Here is a 17494-nt window from a genome sequence, read left to right on the forward strand (position 1 = left end):
ATTGAGCAGGCCAGTGTTAATGAAGTGCTTGTAATACCTGTTTGCTCCAGATGGGGGTAGTGATGTACAGTGAAGATCCAAAAGTGCGCTTCCTCCTCAATCGTCATAGCAACAGTGAGAGCCTTCTGCGGGATATTTTGTCCATCCCATTCAATGACAGACCAGGAAATAATATAGGTTAGTTTGTATGTTTTAATTTTTAATTAATTTTTTAAAACTTTGTGGCTATCCTGTTTTGATGTTGGTGTACCAGGAGTAAGTATGTGAATGTCCAGGTCATGTTATATATGTACATTTTTTCCACAGTAATGAGAGCATTGAAGGGGGTTTTAACTGTGACAAAACATAACACCAAAGTTTAATTTAATTTCAAAATATATATTTTTTTTCATCAGAATCTAAATTATATATATGGTATCATTATGTTGAACGTGAGTGTGCTGATATTTTCTGATTTTATGTGCAGGCCGGGCAATGACATACGCGCGTCAGTTTTTGCTGAGCACGGCAGCAGGTCGGAGGTCTGGCGTTCCTGGGGTGGTTGTTATTATCGCTGACGAGAAGTCAACCGATGATCTTAGCAAACCTGCTGCCACTGTTAGAGCTGATGGTAAGCCATACAAAATCAGACCCAACATATTACATTTACAAACACACAGCAAGCAATCCCGGCTGCTCTGGCCCATGTTCATATGAGTGAGTTAGCGCTGTAATAACTCTGTCCCTCAGGTGTGACAGTGTTGGCGGTAGGAATTGGACGGGCAGACCCTACAGAGCTCCGTTTGGCAGTGACTGATGGCAGCACTCAGAATCTGATCTTTGCTCAAGACACAAATCAGCTCTATGGTCTCCACCCCGACCTGGCAGACCTCCTCTGTGGCCTTGCACGGGGGACCGGTGTCACGGTCAGATACAATCCATCCGTCTAAGCTGTCATTAATGTCGTATCATCATTTTTTTATTATGACGCTTGCTTGGCCTGTCAAGCCTGCGAGAGTCATGATACAGCAGAAGGTTTCAAACCTCTCTGATAGTGTCTATTGATGAGAAAAGAAGACCCGGTGCAAAAAAGACTCACTTTGATTTGTTGTCTCCTTTTAGACAGGGCCTTGTACAGTAGAGTGCCCCAGGGTAAGTGTGTATTGAAAATACACAAACACCCAGACATAATTACACATAAAAGCTGCATATAGCTGCAAGTTTTGGTTTTGTTTACGTTTGCACATCTACATGCAACTTGTACCACAAAAGATGTTTACTTATGTCTATGTTGCAGGGTGCTAAAGGGGAACAGGGTCAGAAGGTAATAATTATTGTGGTGTCTTTCTTTTTGTTTTTGCATATAAACACTGCAAGTTGACTTGTTGGCCTTTATTTTTACTGTTGTTTTCTTGTGAATACATTATGTCTTTTTGTGTGTATACAGGGTGAAAGAGGCAGAGATGGAGTAGATGGAAGGAAAGGCGAGCCTGTGAGTTCATCTACATGCACATTTAGCTGTGTTTGTTCATCTACACAATGGGATGCATTAATTCTTGCTTAGAAACAATTTGTTTCTACATGCTGGAGTAAATGTCTGTCTAATTCTGTGTGTTTGTTTTTTAAATAGGGTCGTGATGGTTTATCGGGTCGTGAGGGCCCCAGAGGACCAGAGGGGCCACCAGGTCAACCAGGCAGTGGTCTGGGAGTGAGAGGAGAGAAAGGCGAGAGAGTAAGTGGCACTTAATTATGCATACCCGCATACGCACACAGATCACACAGATCACACATGTTGATATACTCTCACCCTCTCTATTTGTTTCTGTCCATCTTTTTCAGGGTTTTCCAGGATTGGACGGCAGTCCAGGTGTTCCAGGTCGTTCTGGTGCAGTTGGACTACCAGTAAGAATGAAACATGAACAATGTAATTAAGTGGTGCTGTTAAAACAGGTATTTGTGGATATATGTACATCTAAATGCTAAACATGAATGGTAATAATCAGGGCTGGATGCATAATAAAACCTCTTAATCTCTTAATTATTTAAATCCCCTTTAAAACAGTGCCACTTAAAATATTAAAGCTAAACAAATTCTCACTTACTAATTTCTAACGTAAGTTCATTGTGTGATGACATTCTGTTTTTTAGGGCAGTCAGGGATTACCAGGTGTTAGAGGAGACCCTGTGAGTACACATTAACAAACTACATATATAGACAAAAAACATACACAAACTCTTATAAAATGTTTTATCTGTTTTGTTTTACAGGGAGAACCAGGTCTTGTGGGGCCTCAGGGATTGAAGGGAGAGAAAGGTGAAAGGGTAAGATATTGAAATTAAAAAATGAATCTCTCACTGCTCTACTCTACCCCTTTATTTAGCAGGATTTTACTATTTACTACAGGGGGAATCTGGATCTGCTGTTGGAGGAGGTTTACCAGGCCGTAAAGGAGAGCCAGGAATCCCAGGGATCCCTGTAAGAAACACAAGAAAATCACTCACACCTGCACAGTGACAAAAAAGCAGAATGTATGAGCACTCAAAAAAACAACAGGGTTATTACATTACCCGTTCTATGTCTTTTTAGGGCACTCCTGGTCGTCCAGGTGTGGTTGGGGCAAAAGGAGAGGCAGGTCCACAAGGTCTGTCTGGACAGGATGGTCGCCCTGGGTTGCCAGGCTCTCCGGGGCTTCCTATTAAGGTCAGAATCCTTTGCCTTTTCTGTTTAAAGTGTCTCTCAATGTGCAGTATGGCTCCTCTCCACCACCCCAGATATAACAGAAGGCTTGATGGATGAACTCACGGCTCGATTGGACTCCTGTTGTGACAAAAGTGATAATACCTTTCAGTTTTATGGGCGTCACCATCTTTGATATTTCTTTGGACACTGTCGCTATAGTTGCTCATAAGAGAATACGGGCTTGGCTCCTGTTGCACGTTCATACAGATAGTATTCGAGATGCTACTGGAAGTTGCTATGTAAACGGGACATTTTGAGACTTGCACCTGTAATTAAATGTAATTCATTGTTTTCACTGTTTGAAGTTTCAGATATGCCTTCAGCTAATCATGTACCTGTCTGTTTTTGTGTTTCATTTCATTTTCCTGCAGGGTGACAAAGGCAGCTCTGGAGAGAGGGTGAGTCGATATAAATTCTTATGATAAAATTCCTTCTCAAAAAAGATGAGAAAACAATTGACAGTATAACAATAATACAGAACAAATATTATGATATAAGACAGGTTTACAGGTTTCAAATATTATGAAATAAGCTTTTACACAATGGTGTGTAAACCACTATATTTCTAGAGTTATACTATCCAAAAGCGACAAAGCATGTTTAGGCTGATTCAATAATGTAATGTTAAATAATTTTTCTGACAATCAATTAATTTATATGTTACCACATGAAGCATGTTTTTAGTCTATTTTTCAGTGTATGTTAAACATACAGAAATATTATTGAGAAATATTATAGTATTTATTGCATGTATTCCATTAGGAACATGGTATTTCATATGCCTTTAACACAAAGTCTATGTAAACATCAGATGGAACAAGAATTTACATGAGTTAAAAAAATGTTTTGCATAATTTCAGAAGTCCACCACACTCCACTGATATAAATGAAATTAATTTTACGATGCATTTCTAGTGAATTTGAAAGTAATAATAATTATTTTATATGTGGAGAAGCAGTGTCCTATGTTAAGGATTCAACAAGGATAAATTGATCTAATCACTGTGAGAACTCTCTGATGGCATACTAACATCTGTTATGACAATTAGGCACATTTCTTGAACATAAATGTTTTGATCTGTTTATTCTGATTAATAGGGTCCTCCCGGAGTGGGCAGTGGGGTAGCTGCTAAAGGAGATGCCGGTGAACCCGTGAGTCTTTTCATTATTCATGACAAAGTGGCAGTGTAAACTGATGTTGACGTGTGTATGTGTGACTGCTGCTGTAAATTGGTTGTGTGTACTACAATGTGTGTTTTTGAGTTTTTATTGCATGCACTTAATGGTATTTGTGTGTTTTTAGGGAAGTCCTGGACCGTCTGGTCCACAGGGCCCACGAGGACTGACTGGACAAAAAGGAGCTAAAGGAGAAACTGTATGTTTTTGTCTGATATATAAATAAATAAATATATATATATATATATATATATATATAATTATTTTTTTTTTTTTTTTTTTTACATTGTTTGTAAGCAATTTTATTTGTGTGGGTTTTTGTAAAATGTCTGCTTTTCTTGTCTATGAATGCATTTCCTTAACCTGGCCTGTGTGTGTGATGGTGTTGCAGGGTGAGAGTGTTGAGGGTAAACCAGGCCCCCAAGGAGACACCGGAGACCCTGGTGATCGGGTATGAAAATCTTTCACTAATATGTTTCATGCTCACTCTAACATTCATTCTTATTCTTCTTTTATTGTAATTTTGTTTCAGGGTCCCCGGGGATCTCCGGGTGAAATCGGAAGTAAGGTAAAGAAACAAATTCAGTCCATGACTTTATTGTGACTTGTGTCATCAAACTTTCTAAATGCATAATCTATGAATCAGTTGATGAAGTTTTGTTTTTGATTGTTCCTTCAGGGTGACCGAGGACAGACTGGAGCTCCTGGTTCAGATGGAGCCAAGGTGAGTATGTGTCTACACATGGTCTGAAACATCTCTCTATCAATGTATCCAGATTTGTACCATATTCATTATGCTCTTTAGTGTTCTTCAGGCTTGTTTTGAATGTTATGTGTGCCAAGTCATTTAATTCACCTTTAACAAAGATAGTACAACAATTTAAATTAGTGAGATTTCATTTTGATATCATTCTTTGTATCATTTTGATATTTTTTAGGGTGACCGAGGCCTTTCAGGTCCAGCAGGAGAAAAGGTGTGCCCTTAAGCTACATAAGATAGATATAGATATAGCATAGATATATATTTTTTATATATACAGAGATCTGTGAGTAATACTGTACTTCTTTGTATCTGTTTTTGTTTGTATGTTAGGGAGATAAAGGTTCAGCAGGCCCACCTGGACCTCAAGGACTGAGGGTGAGTGGCTGCACAAACCATGATAAGTCACAAGCCATGTGAAAATGCATGAGTGTACATGCATGTTGTAAATAATTTATATGTGCCCTCAGGGTTTGCCAGGGAGCAATGGCCTTCCTGGAGAGAAGGTAAGTAAAGATGTCAGCTCAACAAACAGCATTAATCATGCATTTTATATATATATATATATATATATATATATATATATATATATATATATATATGTATATGTATATGTATGTATATGTATATAAGTATACATGAATTTATGTGTCTCTGTTTTCTATAAGGGCACCGAGGGTGCAAAAGGGGAACCAGGAAGCAGTGTAAGATCAGACTTTTCATGTTTTAAAATGTATATGAATGTTTCATGCATTTGTAATTGTCCTCTTGATGGTGATGGTCTTCACTGTGGCTTTTATTTTTTAGCAGGGTCCAGGTTCATTTGGGAGAAAAGGAGAGCGGGTATGACTTTTGAGAACAATGCAGAGACTTTGTCTGTGTCAGATAACAGTATTTCCATTTTATTCTTAAGTCTAAATCTTTTTTTATACTGACATTTAGATGGTACAAAACCAGCAAAATCAGATTTTTAATGCCAAAGTTCCATTCAAAACTCCAACCATTTTAACTCTCTTCTATTTCTTTCTTTTAGGGTGAAAGGGGCTTTGCAGGTCCTGATGGTGCTAAAGGTGATAAAGGAGATGCAGGACAGAAAGGGGAAAGGGTGAGTTTTGTGAATGAAAGAAGGTGTTCATCTGGGAAACCGCCTGCTCTTATGAGATAGTGAGGACATTTTAAAATCGAAATTGCACTTACAGTTGTGGTCAGAATTATTGGCACCCCTGATAAATATGATCAAACTTGGCTGTAAAAATAAATCTGCATTGTTGATCCTTTTGATCTTTTATTCAAAAATTTTGCAAAAATCATTGAAGTAAAAGAATTGAAAGTGGGGGATAAATCACATTATGAAATAAATGTATTTTTCCAAAACATGTTGGCCACAATTATTAGCAACCCTAGAATTTTTTTATGAGTAAAATATCTCTGAAGTATATTCCCATTCATATTTACATTTTTTAGAACACCAGGGTGAGTAGGAACATGAAATTGTCTAGCTATGACTTGTTTCACAGGAGTTTAAATATGAGGAAACACAAAGGCCAAATTCCCTTAATCATCCATCACAATGAGTAAAACCAAAGAATATAGTTCTGACTCTCCAAGGATCACAGATGGAGAATTGCAGAGATTAGTTGAGTCTTAGGGTCAGAAAGCTTTAAAAAAAATTCAAACAACCCCTACATCACCACATATTGGTTGGGAGGGTTTCAAGAAAAATCTGCCTCGCTCATCCAAGAACAAACTCCAGCATATTCAGTTGTCAGACACGACTGGAACTTCAGAAGGGACAGGATTCTATGGTCAGATGAAACAAACAAAAAAAGCTTTTTGGCAACAAGATGGGTTTGGACCAAACGGATAAAAAGTACCCCATATCCACGGTTAAATATACTGTAATGCTGGATCTTTAATGTTACCAGGAGATCCTGGACATCTTGTTCAGATACAGTACATGGTATCATGGATTCTAGCAAATAGCAACAGATTAAAAAACTAAACCTGACAGCCTCTGCTAGAAATCTTATAATGGCCAGTGGTTGGATCTTCCATCAGGACAACGATCCAAAACAAACATCAAAATCAACACAAATATGTGTCACTGTGTACAAAATGAAGCTTCTGCCATGGCCTACCCAGTTCCCTGAACAGAGCCCTATAGAAAATGACTGGGCTGAACTGAAGAGAAGAAGCACCAACATGGAACTGGGAATCTGAAGGACCTGGAGAGATTCCTTCTGGAGGAATGTTCTCTGATCTCTTGTCAGGTGTTCTCCAAACTCATCAGGCATTATAGGAGAAAACTGTCCAGAGCTGTCTTGGCAAAAGGAGGTTGCAAAAAGCATTTAATGAAAGGGTGCCAATAATTGTGGCCAAAGTGTTTTGGAGAAAACCATTTATTTCATAATGTGATTTCCCCCCCACTTTCAATTATTTTACTTCAATGAAAGGTTTGATTTTTGTGAAATTTTGGAATGAAAGATCAAAAGGATAAACAATGCAGATTTATTTTTCACAGCCATCTTTGATCATATTTACCAGGGCTGCCAATAATTCTGACCACAACTTTATGTTGACATTGAGTTTGTTGATGGTGATCACACAGACTTGTGAAATAAGCTCTTATTATTCTTATTATTCAGAAATGGATTCATAAGATTAATTTCAAGGTGCAACTGAAATTGTGAAACTGCATTATTGAACCTTTCTAATCTGTCCCACAGGGTGCCCCTGGAGCAGGAGAGCCCGGCCAACCCGGATCTAAAGGGGACCAGGGCGATCGGGTAAGTTTGTCTACATGACTTTCACAGGGAGGAAATGTTCACACCGATATATAAACTTGTGACAATACCGGTATTACCTAGAACACCTGGGGTGGTGTGGTAAGGGTTTGATTTTGAATGTCTGCTCACTTTTCACATTCGCTTATAAATTAGAGATCAAGTGTACTCTGTGTATATAGGCAAGGAGCTGCTATCAGTATGCGGGGTATCAAAATCGCTTTTGAATGCATGCTCGCTTTTTACTTCGCTTTCAAAATTCATGATCACATGTATTCAGGATCTCTTCCGCACCGAATCCTTTCCCACCGTCTTGTCAGTCATCTCTCCTTACTCTCTTCACGTGATAAGTGAAATCTGACTCCTGCTGCACTGTGCTGCGACTCTGCAGCTCGTTCTGTATGGAGCAGATGCTTTCAGTTTGTAATTGTAGTGTCCGTTGTCCAACTGAACAAAATGTTTTTTATTTCTATAAAAAAGCAAAACAACAGTGTGGGCAGTGCCATAATGGGCAAGTAATGTAATTGGTGTACGACTGAACACCATGTAACACCGGTAACACTGACTACTGCAGCAAGCCTACACTAGATTTGCATTTGCAGATGAAAATACCAGAGCATGGAAAGCAGTAAAAGTACTGTATAGCAGTAAAGCTTTGGTTTCAGGGCTTTTGTTCTGTGGAAATGAAATGCCGAATCAACTGCTGTAGTAGTAGTCATAACATTCAACATAGTCTAGTTATCTAATAAACATGACATTATATATTACAAGAATTGTTGGGTACTTGACGAATTGCTTTTGTTCCTCTTTTGTCACTTTGGATAGAATTGTCTGCTAATTGCATAAATGTAAAAATCTAAAAGTCTCTTCTTGTTTTTTGTCTTTTGTGCATGAGAATCAACACAAAGTGACTCCATATTTGCAGTGGAAGAAGACTAATCACATTTCATTATGCAAATAAATGCATGAAAGAAAAACAATTGCAACTGAATAATAACATTACGAATGTCGAACTGAATAGTTCTGTAACTGTATTTAAATAGTACAGTTTAAAGAAACCAGAAATAGATAGCACATCTACATTTCCCTCATCCTATCAATAAGAAAGAAAGATTATTCTTTTTATTTATCTATTCAGGGTCTCATTGGATTGTCTGGAAAACCTGGTGTGAAGGTAAAGTGGGCCCTTAAACTATCTCTCTCATTCCAGTGACTCCGCATTAGCCTGAATAAGTTGTCATATATTGCTCGCCCTCTTTTCTCTGTGTGACTCTAGGGCAATCAAGGTGACTCAGGGGAGAGAGGGGAGGCAGGCAATCCTGGTTCACAGGGGCCCATGGGCCTCAGAGGGAAAGATGTGAGAGTCTACACACATTTATACATGAACACAGGCCTAAATGCTGCTTCTAACAACTTCATCTGCAAATAATAGTCATCAACCAACATTTTTGGGGGGTTTAAGTGTGTCTGTCATATTAGGTCTTTCTGAAATTTACTACTTTTACCATCTATCTCTACTTTATCAGCTCTGTGACTATTCTGTTTTTTTTTTTCAATGTGTTTTTAACATTTAACTCTTTCTTGTTTTTCTTCTAACAACTTTCTTTCTCAGAGAAGTAACAAGTAGTCAAGGTAATAGGTGTCTTCAGATGCTACTCCACACTCAATTAAAGATACTGTATGTGCACCTCTAGCCTCAGAAATATGGAATTGTATCGTTATTTATGAAAGTGTAATTATTTTAGTGAATAAGATGTGGTAAACTGTTCTTCTAACAGTGCATACATAAGATTTCATTATTTCATGAAGTCTAATCTCTTGGGTTTTTTTTATAGGGACTAAAAGGAGACAAAGGAGAGGATGGTATTCCAGTAAGTTTAATTTTTTTCCCTATTTCTTTTCTCTATTTATGAGTATGTTTGTGTTTTTTGTATGTAATGTTGCTCTGTTTCTCTTGTCTTTCAGGGAGAATCAGGGTTGCCAGGTAAACCAGGGGAGAGAGGTCTAAGAGTGAGTATGCAGATTTGTTATGTGATGCTACAAATCATTGTTACTTGTATTCCAGCCACATCCTAACAGTGTTCCTTTAATATTTAAGGGAATAACGGGTCAATCAGGTCAACCTGGGCCAAAAGGAGACACGGGTGATCCGGGGGAAGATGGACGAAATGTAAGACATATGACTGCCTAAATGTATTACATCAGAATTAAGGCTTGGTCACGCTTAACTAAATATTTGCAAACTTTCTTTTTGAACCAGAATTATTTATACTCAGTCTGGATTTTATTCCTGAATGAAAGACAATTGCACTCATTCACATGCATTCACAAAAATGAAAATTCTGTCATCATTTATTCACCCTCAAGTTGTTCCAAACCTGTATGAATTTCTTTCTTCTGCTGAACACAGAAGAAGATATTTTGAAGAATGTCAGTAACAAAACAGTTGTTGGACCCCATTGACTTCCATAGTATGGAAAAAAAAAGTACTGTGGAAGTCAATGGGGTCCCATAAAATGTTTGGTTAAAGACATTCTTCAAAATATCATCTTTTGTGTTCAGCTGTGCATATCTTGATCAAGCGATACTGTTACTACACAGCGCTAAGAGGTCCAGTAAATAAAGCATTTGAATTCGCCACAGAAGTAATAACATCGCTGCAAGATCTAGTGAGAAGCATTCAAATTTCTCTGTTATTAACCGTAGATCTCTGTTAGATCAAACAGCGCTGGAGTGGAAACCAGGAGAAACATTGTGCCATGAATGAACTAATTATAGGCTTTAAGTCCACAGATCATCAACATTCACCATGGATTTACTGTAGTAACACTAACTGTAACCATGAAAGTTTGGCAGGATTAGTAAAATGCTTTTAAGTACGTCACACATCTTTTTCCAGCTCTTCAAAACTCAAATATTATCATATTTAAATGTTATTTTTAATGTAATGACCAAAACATTATTTGTTTATCCTTCAAAGATTACCCCCATTTATAAAACTAAAAGTTTTTATTTAAAAATAATTTTTCTTTTAATAAATTTCTCTGGCATTTCTTTCTTTTTGCTGTATCGAAAATGCCCCAAACCGTGACACCACTGTGTCCTATCAAACCAAACCGAGAATTTTGTGAACCATTACACCCCTACAGATGTTGATCTTCCTCAAAGTTTGCCTTGATTGTTCTACGTTTACACTTTTACATTGCACACATTTTGTAACATTTTCAAGAACAAGTTCAAGAGTTTCTTTAACACTTACTTTTTTATAAAAGACGAAAAGAAGATATTTTTGTTTACATTTTATTTAGTTTTTGACTGCTAAAACTAATATAGTTTGTTGTTTGCCTTAATAATGTGGATAAATAAAAAAACTGTGGTTTAAATTAGAACTTTTCTACTTAAAAAAAAAAGGTTATAAAAAATGTTAATCATTATCGATATACCGAACAATATGAAACATTATATTGTGATAAATAATTTGGCTAAATTGCACAGCCCTAAACATACAGTTAAAAACATCAACCTAGCCTCCAAATAAAACAACAGCAGATCTCTACTGCGATATATTTAGCACTGTTGGGGTCAGATTATTGGTTTCTTTGTCTGGTCATGTGATCAGAGTTTTGTTTTGCACAGGGTACCCCAGGCTCCAACGGACCAAGAGGCCCAAAGGGCGAGCAGGTGAAAGATTAAAAACTTGTATCACAAATGTTTGGACCATCACACAAACAATTAAATTGTCATCTAACTATCTTCATTATGGGTAATTATAGGGAATACAAGGTCCCCCTGGGCCGCCTGGAGATGTGGTATGTTTTTATTTTCATTATCTCTTTTTAACCCCCCCCCCCCCCCCCCCCTTTATATTAGTAGTTGTTTTTGAAATCTTTTGAATTTGTTTATTCTGTTAGACAACTGGAGAGAAACAACTGAAAGGTGACAGAGGAGAAAAGGTACAGTAAAATGTTCATAGTCTCTTTAATTTTGTCTATCACACATATTCTAATTTTGTCATTGTGATACTCGTTCTAACACCAGGGAGAGGCAGGTGACCCAGGGGAGCATGGGGCTAAAGGTCAAAAGGGTGAAGGAGGAGCTTCAGGCCCTGCAGGACCAAGCGTAAGTCAGCATGGAGATCAAACAGTATGTTTTATTGAGAGTAATAGGATTTGTATCTGAAACTGTTTGTTTTATTAGGGTTCTGAGGGGCAGCGTGGTCTACCAGGAGCCAGAGTAAGTACCTCTCTTTTGTGCTTTTGTGCCTTCTAGCCATTTACACATTTCTTTAATCTGTTTGTGTACCTGTTTGTGTCTCTATGGCCACGTACATACTGACTGTAAATATAGTGATATACTCACAGTAGAGCTTAGGGCAGTGACAATGCATTTTACAACTGGTTTCTTTCTAAATATTCAGATAACTGAATTGTCATTACATCTATAGAACCTCACTTTATTAATTTTCACTTTATTAAGTAATTTGTCATTACTTTTGATAGCAGTCTTTAATATCTCATTCTACTTTCTGTTTCTCAAGGGTGACCCAGGTGATAGGGGCAGTCCAGGAGACAAGGTAAGAGAGCCGGGTTTCTCTGTTTACTGTGGGACGTCATGCTGTCTTTAGTTTTCTGGCTACTGTGTCCAGGCTGTAGATTTCCAGAGGAATAAAGCGTTTGACTCTCTTATCCCAAAACAACACCAAACACTCTTTTTTGAGATCATTAACATGACCTCAAGACATTAAATAAAAAACATATTTTGCACAAAACATTATTTTATTTTGAAATCATGTGTGTATGAGTGACAGGTCCTGACATGCCTGACAGGAAGTAGTAATAGCCTTGTGGTTTAGGATCTCTGAATCTTAATGCAGATGCTGCAGGTTCAGTTTTATACATGGGACACCTCACGGGTCCATTTAAATTTTGATTCAGGGAATCATGATGTGATTACAAAACAATATTTGATGCATCAATTTTTCAGCTATGCCTTTCAGCCGCAAATCATTTTAGATAAATCATGCAGTAGACCTAGTGGTTCGCTTTTCAACATGCGTGGAAGTTATGGGTTGCTTAAGGGTTCTATATTTGGATTTGACAGGCGTGAATAGGCTGTTGTTTCTTTAGATCCAGTTGGACACAAAATATGATTTTTATGTCATGTTCGTGAAAAATGTCAAAAGAGTGTAGCAAATATTTTACAACCCTTGCCTGTAATGTTTTACAGTTTACCTATTTTAATGAAAAACTAAAATTAAGTAAATAAACAATTGTTCAGTAAAAGTATTAAAATGCATCTGGGAATGATTTCTTTCCCCAGCCCTAATTACTAAAATCATTATCTGGCTTAATCACTGCTGAGCAAAGCATTTATCCAAAAGTTGCTAATAAATGGAACAGAGCTAACGATCTTTGTATTTTTATATTATATACACTACCATACGGTAAGTTTGGGGTCGGTAAGATTTTTGAAATGTTTTTGGAAAAAAAACCCACCAAGGCTGCATTTATTTGATCAAAAATGCAATAAAATGTTTTACAATTTAAAATAAATGATATATTTACATATACAGTATACATTTTGTGTACGGATATGCCGTGCCGAACCAAGCTCAATTGGAAATGAACTGGAACCGTTTCTTACCGCTATTAGAACCGTTCTGGCTGACGGTGGAGAAGCGGCTAATGTAAAAGTTTTTAATGTCACTTTGATCAGAATGCGTCATTGCTGAATAAAAGTATTAAAAAAGTCACTTTTGTACCAAGTACCAAGTTTCACATAACCTGCAATGGATTTTATTTATAGATGGATAAATTAAATGTAAGTTAATTTGATTTTAAATGGATTGTAATGTCTGATCACTTTCCTCTATTACCATTATGGTCTTAAGTTCTGTCTATTCAAGACATTGAACACATTGCTTCATCTTGCGCTGCAATTTTTTTGCTGTCAATTACTTTTGGAATGAAGCGTCTAATAAGACGCTTTCTTAAATATTTCTTCAAAGGCAGGTGTAAGCGCCTTTGCAAAATCATTCTATTTTAGAGTACAGCAATGACAATATTTTGAAAGTAAGTGCCATACAGTGGATGACAGCTGAAAAATGGCTGAAATGGTAACGCTGGCTGCACTAATCATCAGTGTAAAGTATAAATATAACTGCTTAGTCATGGATCTCTCTATTCTGCAGCAGCTGTGACACACTTCATTATGTCAGGTTTTACCTCTTGGGGTTTTAAATAGCAGGTCTCACTAGCGCTGCAATTATTAGTTTTTGGCTGTCTGCAAGACTGTTTAATCTTTGTTTACTATTTGTGCTACAGAATTGAAACAAGACTTTGTTTTGCAGTGGGAGGAAATGAGAAAACAAGATTTTACTGATGTCTCGAGAAATATTGTAAACCATGTTCATGTTACAGCTTTCTGTTTCCTCTCAGAGAGATGTATAGTAAATTAGTTTGTGTCTGACCCTTGTGATGTATACTTGTGTACCAGTACTCATCTACAGTAATTTATCCTTTTGATCTCTGTTCCTTTCATAATCATTGTGGAGGTTTTTAGGCGGGGCATCATTGATTATTACATTAAGCTGATGATTGCTGCGTTTGGCATGCATATACTGCCGTGCAAAGGCAAAAGACCGTAACGTCGTTTTTGGTCAAAAATGAGTTATTTATATTTTTGGCACATTCAAGACCTCCTTTATCATGTGGATGAGTATCTTGAATCAATTCCGTTGTTTTTTCGAGAAAATAATGAGTTGTCTTAACAGTAACTTCCAAAAGCCAATGAGAAACAAAGGCAGAACACCGTAACATCAGTTACCGCTCTTTGGCTTTGTTTTGGAACGCTCAAATTGAATTCCGATGCTCTGCCTTTGTTTAGCAGCGTGTCAATATGAAGTTACTGTGCCGGTGTTCTATCACATAATGCTACCTACCAGATTGTACGGTTATCTGCCTTTGTTTTAATGTCCATTAAAATTAAAATGAATTAAATTAAAAGTACAGCTGCCATCAGTCCCTCTAACTTCTGATGTCCTCAGACATTTAGTATGGTCTGAACCCGGTCCATCGACAAACGTGCGATATCGATCGCGAAGGATTATGCAGAGTTGACAGAAAAATGTTACACATTGCCGTAGCAGATGAATACAACCAAGAACTAAAGCCCCGCCTCACCCAGTTCGGGTACCGGACCTGGTTGAAACACTCATGCATCTAGCTGGCATATTGCCAAAACTTCGCCGGCGCCTTCAGCCCCGCCCTAAACACGGTCGAGCCAACGCTGGACTAATATATCTATGGAGGTATTTTGTCATGTCAAATGTATCAGAATGCAACCAAAGCACAGGATAGCAATAAGTAGATGGCTATAAATAATTGTAAATCATACAAAATAAATGCCATGATTAATAGATTTTATACAGGTGTTACTATAATGATTTTGTTAATGGTGATCAGCAACCAAATATTGATAATGTGGAAGTTACTGCCTTTTGCCTGGGCATGACTTCTCACTTTTTGCTGACAATACAAATGCAGAGTACAGTAACTTTAAAATAGTGGTCAAAAGTCAAGTTTGAGCTCAAGATTTTTTTATGTATATAATTTTCATTACTAAAACATCTATTTGCCAGATTTCCAGTGTCCTACCTATAATTCATTTAGCGGGACAGCAAAAAATCTTTAAAGTCATTTTTCTCAGTTCCACACTCTAGCGACTTAAGGTCTTTTGCCTTTGTAGGGCAGCATATGTGTGGTGTTGTTAATGACAAAGATTGGATCTATCAGTCAACCCATTTTCATTATTATTCATTCAAGTTGGTGACAACCCAGTGCTGGTTTGAAAATTTAATTTTGACAGTGATGTTGAGTGTTTGTATGCATGGATAATATGTGTGTGTCACAGCTCATTTTGATTGTTTCACGCACATGTGCGTATGCATGTGCAGGGAGAAAGAGGAGTGGCTGGATTGGATGGACGACCCGGTCAGGATGGGAAACCTGGTGTTCCTGGAACTCCCGGATTACGGGTCAGATCAGCCTTGCATCAGCCTAATATTCAAAGAATCCTCAATCAGTTCCTAATTGTTTTTGGTTTTGTAGGGTGACCCAGGAAAACAAGGGGATCCTGGACGAGATGTGAGTACTTCTTTTCCTCCCTCAAATCTGTTTGTTTTGTATCATGATGTTGCCACTATTTGGCTACACATCAGTCCAGTTTTCAGTCAGAAACTTTTGATGCTGGATAAATAAACATTAAATTGTTGTGTCCTAGGGATTGCCGGGACTAAGAGGGCCTCAGGGGCCTTCAGGACCACCTGGTCCCCCAGGAACTGATGGCACACCTGTGAGTAATATCATGGCTTAATTTGTGTAGGGAAAATCATTTACCCATACAAATTCCCACACCGGCGCATAAGTCCGTTATCACATCAAAATAATGTTTTGTTTTATTTCAGGGTAAAGCAGGAGAGGATGGAAAACCAGGACTGCTTGGAAAAGCTGTAAGTGACGCTGTAATCTGAATGAGAACCCAACATCTATTCAAAAACCTTTGAATCTACTGTACATGCAATATATGCATGTACCATATTCCCACAAGGCCCTTACTGTTGATATTTTCAACAACCCCATTGTAATATGAGTAGAATGTATGAATTTCCAAGCTGGCACTTCCTGAGTTTATTTTTTAATCAAGTCAGCTCAATCTAGAATGCAGTAAGCAAACACTTGTTCCACTTTAGTAACCACACCTTGTCCTCCATAAATGAGACAATTAAACCATCCTGCTGATTATAAATCACCCTCTTAGCAGCCTAATGAGCATTCAGTGGGAGGTAACTCACCCTAATATGTGCTTTATAGTTAAAACATGTAAGGAATTTCAGTCAGCCGTGTACTAATGTTCAGTTAACCTGACTCAGATAGATTGCGCCACTGGAGCTGGGTTCACGCAAAACCCGCTCATCCTGCAGTTTCTTCTGATTTACTGATCACAGCCCTGAACCAGCTGTGGTAATTGCGGGAGCTATATTGGGCTGGATGGCACCCGTCATATATCTGTAATACATGGCTGCGTGTCGCACGAAGCGTTTAGAAGAGAAATTACTGCTTGAATGAGCTGCACAAAATTACAAGAGTTCTCATACCAAAACAGGAAGAGCTGATTACAGGAAGTCTTGATTACAGAAATTATGAAAACGCGCCTCGCACTCATCCAGATGTCTGTGTTTAGTGCCTCGTTTTCTATCAAACTTTTTCAGGGCGAGGACGGCGTGCCAGGAGAGGATGGTCGAAAGGTAATAAAACATCTATTGTATGACTACATTGTAATTTTTGATAATTAGCCTCACTGATTAAATCTGGTTATGCTTCCTTCGCAGGGAGACAAAGGAGAGCAGGGGGCTGCTGGAAGAGACGTGAGTCTCTTGTGCTTATCTTCCTGATCATCCTGTTCTCACTCTCTTCCTGCCTTTCACAACACAACACAAGACAAGTCCATCACAGCTTATCATACTCGGCACTACATAACACTTTCAAAATGTACATTCTGACTTTTCCTACACCTATGTTATGGAAAAGGTTATTATTACCATTTGTGGATCTCATTCTCTATGTGTCGCCTGATAATGTTTCATTTTGTACTCTGCTATCTCCAAGCCTGTACCTGCTGTTTTCGTCCTGTGACCACATTTCACTTTAAATGTACTCAGATTTTGTTGCTTTATGTTATTCAGTCCATGCCATTATGTCTCTCTGCCCTTTTTACTCGCTTTTTGTTTTTTGTCTGTCTCGCACAGCTAATTTTCCCATCAGCCCAAATCAGATTTGTTGTTAAATGGATGTTTTCAATCATAGAAACACACTCGCAAACATATACACACACTCTCACACATATTTTAAATGCGTGGATGCTCTCCTTCCTGTGCTTGATGCTGAGTGCAGTCAGTAATTATGAGTCAGCAGCCTTATGGGAGAAACTCTTCACTGATGAGTTTATTTGATGTGCAAATTTATGCCCATTAATTAAGGAATTAATTTGGATCATGGT

The 17494-nt window shown here is 37.8% G+C and overlaps 1 protein-coding gene across 1 annotated transcript in view; it reads left to right on the top strand.

The window, feature by feature from the left end:
* col7a1 (collagen, type VII, alpha 1) overlaps positions 1 to 17494 on the top strand; it is a 67537-nt gene that overhangs the window by 26523 nt on the left and 23520 nt on the right. Inside the window, exons 27-68 of the mRNA XM_079884543.1 lie at positions 51 to 177; positions 467 to 610; positions 730 to 905; positions 1102 to 1131; positions 1277 to 1303; positions 1427 to 1471; positions 1610 to 1711; positions 1819 to 1881; positions 2128 to 2163; positions 2248 to 2301; positions 2384 to 2455; positions 2567 to 2680; positions 3091 to 3117; positions 3818 to 3871; positions 4023 to 4094; positions 4287 to 4346; positions 4428 to 4463; positions 4575 to 4619; positions 4834 to 4869; positions 4989 to 5033; positions 5126 to 5161; positions 5324 to 5359; positions 5463 to 5498; positions 5689 to 5760; positions 7382 to 7441; positions 8577 to 8612; positions 8715 to 8795; positions 9274 to 9309; positions 9404 to 9448; positions 9537 to 9608; positions 11075 to 11119; positions 11212 to 11247; positions 11350 to 11391; positions 11477 to 11557; positions 11636 to 11671; positions 11976 to 12011; positions 15393 to 15473; positions 15547 to 15582; positions 15719 to 15790; positions 15903 to 15947; positions 16707 to 16742; positions 16827 to 16862. Coding sequence (XP_079740669.1) covers positions 51 to 177; positions 467 to 610; positions 730 to 905; positions 1102 to 1131; positions 1277 to 1303; positions 1427 to 1471; positions 1610 to 1711; positions 1819 to 1881; positions 2128 to 2163; positions 2248 to 2301; positions 2384 to 2455; positions 2567 to 2680; positions 3091 to 3117; positions 3818 to 3871; positions 4023 to 4094; positions 4287 to 4346; positions 4428 to 4463; positions 4575 to 4619; positions 4834 to 4869; positions 4989 to 5033; positions 5126 to 5161; positions 5324 to 5359; positions 5463 to 5498; positions 5689 to 5760; positions 7382 to 7441; positions 8577 to 8612; positions 8715 to 8795; positions 9274 to 9309; positions 9404 to 9448; positions 9537 to 9608; positions 11075 to 11119; positions 11212 to 11247; positions 11350 to 11391; positions 11477 to 11557; positions 11636 to 11671; positions 11976 to 12011; positions 15393 to 15473; positions 15547 to 15582; positions 15719 to 15790; positions 15903 to 15947; positions 16707 to 16742; positions 16827 to 16862 — 2457 coding nt within the window. The remainder of the gene's footprint in view (positions 1 to 50; positions 178 to 466; positions 611 to 729; positions 906 to 1101; positions 1132 to 1276; positions 1304 to 1426; positions 1472 to 1609; positions 1712 to 1818; positions 1882 to 2127; positions 2164 to 2247; positions 2302 to 2383; positions 2456 to 2566; positions 2681 to 3090; positions 3118 to 3817; positions 3872 to 4022; positions 4095 to 4286; positions 4347 to 4427; positions 4464 to 4574; positions 4620 to 4833; positions 4870 to 4988; positions 5034 to 5125; positions 5162 to 5323; positions 5360 to 5462; positions 5499 to 5688; positions 5761 to 7381; positions 7442 to 8576; positions 8613 to 8714; positions 8796 to 9273; positions 9310 to 9403; positions 9449 to 9536; positions 9609 to 11074; positions 11120 to 11211; positions 11248 to 11349; positions 11392 to 11476; positions 11558 to 11635; positions 11672 to 11975; positions 12012 to 15392; positions 15474 to 15546; positions 15583 to 15718; positions 15791 to 15902; positions 15948 to 16706; positions 16743 to 16826; positions 16863 to 17494) is intronic.

The sequence above is a fragment of the Squalius cephalus genome (genome assembly GCF_949319135.1).
Source record: "Squalius cephalus genome assembly, chromosome: 10".
Taxonomy (NCBI): domain Eukaryota; kingdom Metazoa; phylum Chordata; class Actinopteri; order Cypriniformes; family Leuciscidae; genus Squalius; species Squalius cephalus.